The sequence below is a fragment of the Ovis canadensis genome, chromosome 12, assembly GCF_042477335.2.
Source record: "Ovis canadensis isolate MfBH-ARS-UI-01 breed Bighorn chromosome 12, ARS-UI_OviCan_v2, whole genome shotgun sequence".
Lineage (NCBI taxonomy): Eukaryota > Metazoa > Chordata > Mammalia > Artiodactyla > Bovidae > Ovis > Ovis canadensis.
Window position 1 is genome coordinate 45,369,093 of NC_091256.1, and position 12,685 is coordinate 45,381,777.

Genomic DNA, 12,685 nt, shown 5'->3' on the forward strand with positions numbered 1-12,685 from the left:
TTTTCTCTCTTGTTGCCTACATAGATTTGAGACCGAAAATAGCTTCAGCTATATGAAGTAACAAGATTTCAGTTTTAATAACTCAGTATGAGGTCTATCTCTGATCCTTGGATAAGAAACCTTTTTGTGTTTGAACAAAACCAAAAATGTTCTCTATATTCACCTGGTTTATTTATTTATTTATTGTCTTACAGAAATTCTTTGATCTGGAAAGAGAGAATGTTTGCATTACAAAAGAACAAAGGAATCACGCCTTCCCTAGATTAAATCGCAACAAGTATATGGTGACGGATGGCGCAGCTTATATTGGTAGGTGTCAGGGCTATGAGGTTCCTCAGGGGATCATGCAGGTTAGTGGTAATGCAGCTGCACTCTGCTGTACCCCATGGTGAGGAAGCCCCTGCCAGTGAATGGGAGGCCCCAAGGTCAGGAAACAGGAGAGTGAGGGCAAAGAGCTCTTCAACCAAACATCTCATCTGTGGCTTGGTTCATAGACCAGGAAACCATACAGGACATCTTCTCATAAGTGTTTTACAGAGATTCCATGGTCCATTTGTCTTATTTTGTGCTTAGTCACTCAGTTGTGTCCAACTCATTGTGACCCCATGGACTGTAGCCCACCAGGCTCCTCTGTCCATGGGATTCTCCAGGCAAGAATACTGGAGTGGGTTGCCATGCCCTTCTCCAGGGGATCTTCCCCATCCAGAAAATGACCTGGGGTCTCCTGTATTGCAGGCAGATTCTTTACCAGCTGAACTACCAGGGAAGCCCTATAGGCAGGAAACTGGATGGTTTAGCAAAGGCCAATCCTGGCACTAGAACGAACCCAGAGCTCATTTCTTACCCACCGTACCGCAGCCAGTCTGTCATGAGTAGTGGGGAAGCATTGAAATTTGATGTCCAAATGAATACTGTCTGTGCAATAATCCTACACCCGCCGTTTTTTAAACAGCTAACTTTGGCCAATTTACTTAGGCTCTCTAAAACCTCAGTTCTCTCACCTGTAAAAGGGGGTTGACTAGTTTCTGCCTCATAGGATGATGTTTAATTAGGATAATATGTACCAAGCACCTTGCACAATTAAAGCACCTAACACATAGATGACACCTGATTCATGTTAACTATTATTATTAAGGTAATAAAGCTCCAGACACAGAAACAATAAGTTATTGGTTTATTATTTACTAAGGGCTCAAATCTATTCTACTTTCCCATGGCGTGTATGGGTCCAGGGTAACCTCTTTACTCGTTCTGTCACAGGTAGGGTGGAAGTTATTATCTATAAAATGAAGGAGCATAGATCACAAAATAGCTGGATGGTTTTTGCAATGTCCAAATGAAGTAGCAGAGTCAAAGCAGAAAAGAAAAGCACAGTGTGGAATAAAGGAATATGAAATTTGCATTATTTTTTTCCAAATTCAGTGAGTAAATAGAAAATGTGCCCTTTTAACTTTGTAAAGCACCTTACTTTATTTGATTCTCTTAGCAACTTTGTCATTAGGGAAGGCAGCTTTAATCACCTACAGTTTAGAAATAAGGAAATTGGGCCATAAAATATGAAGTGAATTACACATACAGATGTAAGGGGGAAGATTTTAGAGCTAAGTTTCAAATGCCAGGCACCCAGACCCCTCACCCCCTGTAGCCCTTCAGAAGTCACTGTCGTCAGCCCCTGGAAACACTACCTCCTGTGTCAATGTAGAGACGATCTGCCTTTTCCCATTTTGAATAGTTGTGTGTCTCATTAGTAGAATAGAGTATTGAAATTTTTAAAAATGTATATCATTCCAGTCCTAGAATATGAGAACATTGTTTTGTTCATGTTGTCCCTCTCAGTGACACAAGGTGTGATAATTTAGATTTTCTCATGTTCATCAATGCATGGAGAATAGAATGAAATGAGCTTCTTTTTAAACAAGCGACAAAAGCAGACTCAAATGTGTTTAGTCCAAAGTGTGAACCTCTGGTTCAATATTGGGAAACAGGAAACACAGGGATGGATTAAGTTTCGGGCACAGTGGGATATAACAGTCAAATCTGAATATTTTATCTGCAAAGTGTACTTAAAGTAAATTGTTGTATGTACACTCAGCAGTGACATGTGCTTATATCCAAATACTCTTTATAATGAATTAAGTAAGTGTGTTGGAGTCAGACAAATCTCTGATTTCAAGCCCTGACACAAGAAAGAAGATGATAGAGTCACACAATCTCTCTGAGTCTCTGCAAAGCCTCTCTTTCCTTATCTTTAATTAAGGGGGATAATAACACCCACCCTTTGGTGGTGGTATGAGGATTGAATGAGATAATATATGAAAAGCTCCCAACACTGTCTCCGCTCTGTCTACCAGATTCTTAGCAAAGACTGATTCCTGACTCTCTCCCTTGTTTCCCTGTAATGCATTTTTAAAATAGACTTTGGTTTTTGTTTAAGTTTTAGGTTCACAGCAAAACTGTGCAGAAGGCACGGAGATTTCCTATAGGCCCCCCATCCCTACATGTGCACAGCGTCCCCCATTGCCAACATCCCTCACCAGAGTGCTGCGTTTGTCACAGCTGATGAGCTGACACTGACACATCATTATCACCAACGTTCATCATTTACGTTAGGGTTCTCTCTTTGTGTTGTACATTCTGTGGCTTTCAAGAAATTATAAAGACATGTATCTGCCATTATATAGAGTAGTTTCACTGCCCTAAAATCCTATGTGCTCCACCTATTCATTTCTACCCCATCCTGGCAACCATTGATTATTTTTTAACCATCTTCATAGTGTTGTCTTTTTCAAAATATATAGTTGCAATCATATAGTGTGTAGCCTTTTATGATTGGCTTCTTTCACTTAGTGATATGCATTTAAGGTGCTTCCATGTCATTTCATGGCTTGATAACTCATTTCTTTTTACTGTTAAATAATATTCCATTGTATGTTACCTTCTCTGGAGAAGGGGATGGCAACCTACTCCAGTATTCTTGCCTGGAGAATCCCATGAACAGAGGAGCCTGGTGGGCTGTAGTCCATAGGGTCACAAAGAGTCAGACATGACTGAGTGACAAACACCTATCACCTTCTAGGAGTTTTACAATTGTCTATTTTACATTTAGGCATGATCACATTTTGAGTTACATTTTGTGGAGGGTATAAGATCTGAGTCTAGACTTTTTTTTTACATGTGGCTGTCCAGTTCTTCTAACATCATTTGTTGATAACACTGTTTTTGCTCTATTGTATTGCCTTTGCTCCTTCATCATGATTGGTTGACTCTATTTATGTGGGTGTGTTTTGCAGTTCTTTATTATAATACATTTTAAAATGAGTACATTTTATACATAGCATCTTCAGTTCAGTTCAGTTCAGTCGCTCAGTCACGTCTGATTCTTTGTGACCCATGAACCGCAGCACGCCAGGCCTCCCTGTCCATCACCAGCTCCCGGAGTTCACCCAAACCCATGTCCGTTGAGTCGGTGATGCCATCCAACCATCTCATCCTCTGTCATCCCCTTCTCCTCCTGCCTTCAATCTTTCTCAGCATCAGGGTCTTTTCAAATGAGTCAGTTCTTCGCATCAGGAGGCCAAAGTATCGGAGTTTCACCTTCACTGTCAGTCCTACCAATGAACACCCAGGACTGATCTCCTTTAGGATGGACTGGTTGGATCTCCTTGCAGTCCAAGGGAATCTCAAGAGTCTTCTCCAACACCACATAGCATCTTAGTAAAACTTTAATTCCCTATAATGAAGCATAGTTCGAATATAAAAATGCTTAAAGAGCATAAAGAGGGAAAATTCATTGATAATTTAAATAATTACCAGCATATTCTGAAAATCTCTTAGAAGTCATTCAGATACCTACTGAGAATGCTGAATAAAGAAAAATCCACACAAGACCTTGCATGGAATTATACTTCCATTAAATGCTCTGATGACTTACAGAAAACTCCCCAAACAGTATCATATCTGTACTTTAAATTCTCCAGAGTATATTTGAGTCAAGCTTGGCAAAGCTGTTTGAAAGATTTTGATTATTTACATATTATATCCTGTGAGTTCATTTGCACCCTCACAGGGTATTCCTGAGGGTAGTTCCCCAACTGTCTTGGCATTTGGGGCCTCAGTATGCATTCTAGAAGCTGAAATGGCAATCTCAAAAAGAGCTGGGTAAAACCACTTCCAACCTGAAAAATTATTGAAGCATGTACGTGATTTTGAGGTTTAACCCAGCCATCAGGAAATGAAAGGTAGGAAAACAATCACCTAGTGTAGGAATGCCCCGTAGACCTTCAGGGCTGTGATTCCTGAGAACAGACTAATTAAAACTTTTGAGAATCAATAAAGATGCAGAATCTTGGCTCCGTCCTTTACATTAAAGGAAAAAAGCTGAACTTTGCAGAATAAGGCTTCAGAGTCTTGTCACTTCTCTCCCATCATCTTGCCCCACTCCACGTTGCCCCCAAAGCATATGCATGTTTCTTTCAGACAGTGAGATATGCAAATGAATGGAGCGGAGATCTCAGTGTGGCCTGATGCAACCCTGGGAGCTGACGAAGTCTAGGGCGAAGAGCACAGTTAGCACAAAGCAAATACACCTCTCAAATCAGAGGTGACATGAAACAGAAGTTAAGTGTGGGCTGTAGAGTCAGACCTGGCTTTTGAGCCTCAACTGTGGAACTTTTTCACTTCCACCTTGGACAGATTACTAAACTTTCCTGTGCCTTAATTTACTCATCAATACAGTGAAGTTAATATTGTCACCTCACAGGACTGCAGTGAATATCAAATGAGATAATGTTATGAGATAACAAATTACTGCCTTTGGTCTAATGCCTGGCACTTAAGTCATAAGATGAAATTATAGTGTCTTCTCAAGAAGTCCTTGAAAAGTGTGCAAGAATGATAGTCTCGTTTATAGAATGACTAGAAGGTGCCATCTACCAACAGGTTCCAGAATAACTCTCAGCCTAGAGTAGCTACTGATCCTCTGCTTAGAGGTTGAGGCCTATGTTCACCTGGCCCTGAGCATTTGCACAAAACTTAAGCCCCTGAGCATGGTCTGAGAGCACATGGTCCAAAACACACCAACAGCGAAAGGAGTCCCTGTGCAGACTCTAACACAGTCTTACAAACCATTCGGCAAGCAATTGCTAATTTATAGCAATAAAATTCAGTCAAAGTTGTGTCTTTTTGGAAATGGCAACCCACTCCAGTACTCTTGCCTGGAAAATTCTGTGGGCGTAAAATCCATGGGGTCACAAAGAGTCAGACACAACTGAGTGACTTCACTTTCACGTCTATGTCTTTTAAGAAAAATATTCATTTACTTATTTATTTTTGGCTCCGCTGGGTCTTCATTGCTACCCATGGGCTTTGTCTAGTTGCGGAGAGTGGGGGCTAACCTCTAGCTGTGGTATGTGAGCTTCTCATTGTGATGGCTTCTCTTGTTGTGGAGCATGGCTTCCTGGGCATGTGGGCATTGGTAATTATTGCAGGGGGACTTAGTAACTGTAGCCCACAGGCTTAGTTGCCCCATGGCATGTGGGATCTTCCCAGACCAGGGATCGAACCAGTGTCTGTTGCATTGCAAAGCAAATTCTTAACCACTAGACCACTAAGGAAGCCCCCAAAGTTATGTCTATCATGAAGCTATTGAAAGCATCATTGTAGTGTTTGTGTGGGGTGGGGTGAGATATTAAGAGAGAGAGAGAGAGGAGTTCCTTCTCCATGCTGATAATATTTGATTTAGAGGAATAAACTTAAGGAGTCAAATGGAGGAGGAAGGAATCACCCTCCAGTATTCCAGGCGGTGCCATACAGAAAAGGGAGTTGATATGTGAACGAGCTCCAGGGAGTAGGTGAGGGGCCAAAGAATGAGAACTATAGAGGAACAGATATTGACTCTCTCTATGGGTGTCCCTTCTCCCAGAAGCTTCTCCCACAGATGACTGCAGGGCCTTAGGTCAAGGATACCCAGGGACCATGATCTCAACATCTTTCAACCAATGCTCCTGCAAGATGCCTGAGAAGCCACTGAGGAAATGGAAAGTCAACCTGTATATTTAAAAGCCTTCAGCTCACTTATGGAACCAGCTCTGAACCAAAAAGGACAGTGGTAATTTATGAAATAACTTTGTCAGTCTTGACATGGCTAAATTTTTATCGGTGAGAATGATGCTTTGTTTATGGTATTGAAGATAGCTTGTGGAGTCTAGCAGACCTGGATAGACCATTTAACTATGTGAATTTGGGCAAATTTATTCACCTCTTTGAGCCTTCAAACTGTGGTACTGGAAAAGACTCTTCAGAGTCCCTTGTACTACAAGGAGATCAAATCAGCTGATGCTAAAGAAAACCAACCCTGAATATTCATTGGAAGGACTGATAGTAAAGCTGAAGTTCTAATACATTAGCCACCTGATGCGAAGAGCTGACTCACTGGAAAAGACCCTGATGCTGGGAAAGATTGAAGGCAACCAGAGAAGAGGGGCAGCAGAGGATGAGATGGTTAGACAGCATCATCGACTCAATGGACATGAGTTTGAGCAAAGTCTGGGGGATAGTGAAGGACAGGGAAGCCTGGTGTGCTGCAGTCCATGGGGTCACAAAGAGGCAGACACGACTGAGTTACTTTCACTTTCAACTACTTTCAGCTTCTTTCAAGATTAGTCTGTTGACTTCCTAATCCCAGTACCTCAGAATATGACTTTATTTGGAGACAGGGTCCTTACAGGGAATATCAAGTTAAGGTGAGGTTCATTAGGGGGGTTTCTCATCCATTTTGACTAGTGTCCTTATGCAAGAGGAAAATTTGGACACAGAGATATGTGCAGAAGGGAGACAATGTAAGGAGACACAGGGAGGAGATGGCCACCTACAAGCCAAGGAGAGAGGCCTGCAACAGACCCTGCTTTCACAGCCTTCAAAAGGAACCAACCTGCCAATATGTTGACCTTGAACTTTCAGCCTCCAGATCTGTGGACATTTAGCCTCCGGTCTGTTCTACTTTATTACAGCAGACCTAGTAAATTAATACACCACCTATACCAGCAGTTACTATGGGGCACCTGCTGTTGCAGCAACCTCCCTAATTCCTGGGCTGAGAAGCCTGATTCTGGGACTGGGAACTGACTCACAGCCCAGGCAAGGAGTGTTTTGTGTGTTTGGTTAAAAACTGGTTCTCCTTCTCTGGCCTCCACTTTTTCTTTGATGTGAAAGCTTCTGAGCATTGTAATTAGCGCCTCTCATTTGTACATATGGATTAGATGTGTCTCTTTGAGAAGGTAGTAAATGTTCGCAGGATGTTTAAGTGTATTCCTATATATTTTAAATGTTGTTGTATTTAGTGTACCTTGTGAACGTCAATAAGAAATAACATTTACCAAAAAAAGACCATCAAATTTCCTGTTTCCAGTTTCAAGTTGAGCAAAGCTGAAGAAAATGCCAAAATAATATGCAAATATTAATGTGCCATATGCAAGCCTCCTTGGATTTTTTTTATGAGCTGTCAACACAATTCAGTCTCCCTGTCACTATTCCTGGGTGTTTTTTGTTTGTTTGTTTGTTTTTAATAGAATCTGCTTTCTATTTCTTTAAGTGGAGAATATTCCCCAGTGGAATATTAACTCTTCACCTTCATTTCCTTTGTGTTTTGCAGGAAATTTTGACTGGGTGGGGAATGACTTCACCCAGAATGCTGGCACAGGCCTTGTTATCAACCAAGCAGACGTGAGGAACAACACGAGCATCATTAAGCAACTCAAGGATGTGTTTGAGAGGGACTGGTACTCGCCCTATGCCAGAACCCTGCAGCCCACCAAGCAGCCCAACTGCTCAAGCCTCTTCAGACTCAGACTCCCCTCAAACAAAACTGCCATGTACAACCCAAGTGGGAAAGACCCCTAGAGTGCGTAGTCTGAATGAACAAACTTATGGGACATCTTGTGTTTCACATTTATATATATATATATATGTATACAAAAACAAAGACTTGAGGAGAGAAAAACAATTTAATATGTCTTTTTTAGGGGAAAAGCACACACAAAAATATTCTCGGAACGACATGTAATAACTAACAATATCTTAGCCGCGTGTACACTAAACTTAAGACTTTTGTATTTGTTACTTCTGACAGAGAATGTCATTTTGGCTTGGAGGTTAGTTTTTACGTTTGCATACAAATTTTAAGACTTTGATGCCTCTTCCTTTCTAGTTTTAGAACTTTTTCTGCTGACCACCTGGTCCGTTCTTAAGAAGCTTAGCATGAGGTAAGCTCTTTAACACCATTCTGAAAACTGCTGACGTAGAGGAGTGTGAGGATTTTGTCTGGAGAAGGGACTGATCAAGACAAGTATTTGTCCTTGGAAACCATTTCCAAGACCTCTATAGTCATGTAAGCATGAACAGCTTAATCTCATGCTCATCTTCAACACACTTGAAAAATACCCTTTTTGCCTCCTTCTGCATTTTTTCCAGTACTATGGCTTTTATTTTCTATCATTTTCTCGTCTCACAAAATATTATATAGCACCCATATATTCACCTAAACATTAATTCCAAGTATGATTGTATCTTTTGAAAATGTATGAATTGTTCAGAATGAATGCAAAATGTAAAAAGCAGCCTTTAATTTTCACCTTTCAACTGCACTTTTCCCTACCAAATTGATATTTTAAAACCACAGCCAACAATGTGTATCCTTTCTCTCAAGCTCAGAAAAATTATGTAGCCACCTGCTAATATCCAGCAAGCTATTCAGTCCGCATTATAAGAATAAAGTAGTTTTTCACATTTTTGTTTAGTTTATGGTGTTTAAAAGTAGATTTTAATTTCTTTATAATCCTTTGCTGTTAAGAGTATGCCAGCAAACATTTATAGAGCTATTTAATATATCTTCTGCTATTTAATATACCAAATGCTTTTCAGAGAAATGCAATTTAAATACTGTGCTTAACATATTTTACTAAGAAACAAAAATATTGGATTATTGTTCTATTATGTCCTTGTGTGGTTGTTTTATATCTATACAATGTGTGCGCTCAGTCGTGTCCAACTCTGTTCAACCCCATGGACTGTAGCCCACCAGGCTCCTCTGTCCATGGAATTTTCCAGGCAAGAATACTGGAGTGGGTTGCCATTTCCTACTGCAGGGGATTTTCCTGATCCAGGAATCGAACCCATGTCTCTTGCATCTCCTGCATTAGCAGGCAGATTCTTCACCACTGCGCCACCTGGGAAGCCTGTTAACTGTATGATATATAACCCTATATTAATGGAGACTGTTGCACTAGAGATAGGCATGTCCTATTCAGAGCCCAGAGCAGGTGCCCTTCAGGACGTCTCATCTTAATGTCGCTCCTGACCCTCCCTGGCCTGGGAACAGAGTCCTGCGCTTCTTGGTCTTGGGTTTCTGTGGATAATGTAGGGACATTAATAATCACCTACCTCGCAAAGATGATGTCACGGTAGAAAATGTTTTTAACTTGTTTTGAAATCAAAAGAACCTATATAAATGCTAAGCATTATGAAGTATAATGTTTGTGGTATCCTGATGTAATCAATAACAGGTTCTCCCAGAAAACCCACAAGAGAAAAGAAATCCACAGCTTCCAGTTACAAACATGGGTGAACACAGCAACACAAAAGCCCTTCTGGAGATCTGGATTGTCATCATTCTGGTGGAATGTTTTGTCATTCCATGGTGGAATGGAATGTCACTTTGGCATAAATAACATCAACATTAAACTAGACCATGTGCTTGGAATTCTTCTTTAGGACTAGCCTCTGCTTGTGCTTTTAGAGCAGGAAAAAGCGATTCTAGAGGCTTGATTCTAATAGGTCAGAAAAAGTGATGTAGGAACTCACAAATCTTGTCCAGTGGGTTTATATGGTGGAAAATGGCCATTGTTGGTCATCTGGTGATCACATAATTTCCTTTCTTGTTTCCAGGTATTGCTCTACTTGATATTTAACCAGGCTGTGAAGAGAGCTGGGAAAGAGATGTATTTTTAAGAATAACAGGTTTTAATGAAGGACTATGGGATTCTTTTTCTTGTTATTTTTATTTGTGGTTGCACTGAGTCTTTGTTGCTGCATGTGACTTTTCTCTAGATGGCAGCAAGCCAGGGCTTCTCTTTGTTGTGCCGCACCAGCTTCTCACTGCAGGGCTTCTCTTGTTGTGAGCACAGCCTCTAGGCACACAGACTTCAGTAGTTGCAACTTGTGAGCTCGAGAGTGTGGGCTCAGGAGCTGTAGCACACAGGCTTTAAGCTTTGCCTGGCATGTGGAATCTTCCTGGACCTGGGACTGAACCTGTGTCCCCTACATTGGCAGGAGGATTCTTATCCACTGTATCACCAGGGAAGTCTCAACTAGGGAATTCTTAATGAAATTCTGCACCGATAATGGCCAGTCCTTAAAACTCTAAATATTTACCTTGCATCCATATCCATATAAACAAGAATATGCCTATCCTTATTTAAGTAGGGAATTATCCAGTCAGTCATCTCAGTAAAATAAAGGTAGTTTTAATGATGATTAAAAAGAGAACACAAAAGAAAGTAAGCAGAGTTGACATAGAGACAAAGAAACATAATAATTGCACTCCTGGGTGAGGAAAATCAACCTGGGCTAAATTTGGAAAGGACATCTAAAGACTGAAAACCTGGTTGCTTACTGGTTCATTCTCAAGTTGTTTCCTGGACTATTTATCACGTCATGGGGTAAGCATCAGTTCAGGAGCTCAGTCATGGCATGGACTGCAGCATGCCAGGCTTCCTGGTCCATCACCACCTCCCAGAGCCTACCAAACTCATGTCCATTGCGTTGGTGATGCCATCCAACCATCTCATCCTCTGTTGTCCCCTTCTCCTCCCACTTTCAATCTTTCCCAGCATCAGGGTCTTTTCAAGTGAATCAGTTCTTTGCATCAGGTGGCCATACGATTGGAGTTTCAGCTTCAGCATCAGTCCTTTCAATGAATATTCAGGTCTGATTTCCTTTAGAATGGACTGGCTGGATCTTCTTTCAGTCCAAGGGACTCTCAAGAGTTCTCCAACACCACAGTTCAAAAGCATCAATTCTTCGGCATTCGGCTTTCTTTACAGTCCAACTCTCACATCCATACATGACTACTGGAAAAACCATAGCCTTGACTAGATGGACCTTTGTTGGTAAAGTAATGTCTCTGCTTTCAAATATGCTGTCTAGGTTGGTCATAACTTTTCTTCCAAGGAGCAAGCGTCTTTGAATTTCATGCCTGCAGTCACCATCTGCAGTAATTTTGGAGCCCCCCAAAATAGTCTATCACTGTTTCCATTGTTTCCCCGTCTATTTGCCATGAAGTGATGGGCCCAGGTGCCATGATCTTAGTTTTCTGAATGTTGAGTTTTAAGCCGACTTTTTCACCCTCCTCTTTGGCTCTTTAGTTCCTTTTTGCTTTCTGCCATAAGGGGACAAGCATAGGTTTGGTGTAATGGCACTCCCTCACTGTCACTATCTTCTGCTTATGATAGGAAAAGTCATCTTTGTCCTTTCCCTCTGAGCCCCATCAAAAAGGTAGCTGCAGGAAATGTGTCCCAGGATTTTCTGCCATCCACCACCAGCAGCATAACCATTCCTTGCCAAGCAGACCTCCTCAAGGTGGTCCAGGCAGCAGCAGCTAGACCACAGATTCTGGGAGGCAAAACTTAACCTCAGTGGCAGCCAGGTAAACAGCCCCTGTCCAGAGATTGTCATAAATGGGTTCATGTCTTCCAAAAGAAAATTTAACTCTGCAAGACGTTCTTATTCATGTGAATGCTTTGTGTACCCCTCTGTAAGTATTCTTCCTCTCTTTTAGACTTTGCATCTGTGCTAAAACAACTTCCATTTCCCCCTACCAACGAAAAACCTAAGAATTATTTCCCAAAAGGACAAGAAGGCAAAACAAAAACACTTTAATTCAAGACTATCTAATGAGTATCCATACCAGAAATTATGAGGAGTAGGGCAACTACTCACCTCCATTTTTTTCTCCAGATAGATTCCAGGAATTATTTCCCAAGGGGTGATAAAGGAAAACAAACACAATTTGAGACTATATTTTAGGTTTCTGTGCTGCCAGCATTGACCTAGCGCCTTATTGATTCTCAAGCATTGATTTTAAACAGTGACTCACTATATGAGAATGCCTCAATTTACTGTGGATCCAGTAGAAATTTTAATGGACCTTGTGGTTGAAAACTTGCATATGAGTGTCAATAGGTTCTATGCAGCCTGCTCTCCTCCCAAACCACACAAATTTGATCACCTCCGAATCAAATCGTTGACACACACTGTCAAATATCAATACTGTGGGCCTCCATTGCACTGCTACGGGCCACTAGTATATCCAATAATTGAATCACATTTTATCAAACCACTGGAGAGGAAGTGGAACATTCTAGGTTCTATCCATGCTCTGTAAATGCCACACTTTGAGTACCTGAATATGACAGAAGTAAGGCACACTGAAAATGTCCCTACTATCTCTAAAGGACTTTGTAAAGAGATGCTTCATGGCCTTCCAAAGTCTTGTGGAGCAGAATAAATCTAACATATTAAAAAAGGCAAAGCAGACTCAGTAAAAGAAATGAAAGGGCTGTGGGAAAGTTCCGTATCTGTGTAGTTCCGGGCACTACTTTTTCCATTTGGACCGTTTGTCTCATTTCTGATT

At 41.1% G+C, this 12,685-nt stretch overlaps 1 protein-coding gene across 4 annotated transcripts in view; it reads left to right on the forward strand.

Moving 5' to 3' along the window:
* The window catches only part of PLD5 (phospholipase D family member 5), a 409,978-nt gene extending 400,990 nt beyond the window's left edge, over nt 1-8,988 (forward strand). For 3 of the 4 annotated variants that reach the window (XM_069545556.1, XM_069545552.1, XM_069545555.1), the window contains exons 9-10: nt 195-309; nt 7,649-8,988. In XM_069545556.1, the coding sequence (XP_069401657.1) occupies nt 195-309; nt 7,649-7,896 (363 nt within the window). In that variant the 3' untranslated portion in view covers nt 7,897-8,988. The remainder of the gene's footprint in view (nt 1-194; nt 310-7,648) is intronic. The other variant, XM_069545553.1, reaches the window with a different exon arrangement.
* Nucleotides 8,989-12,685: the final 3,697 nt, after the last annotated feature.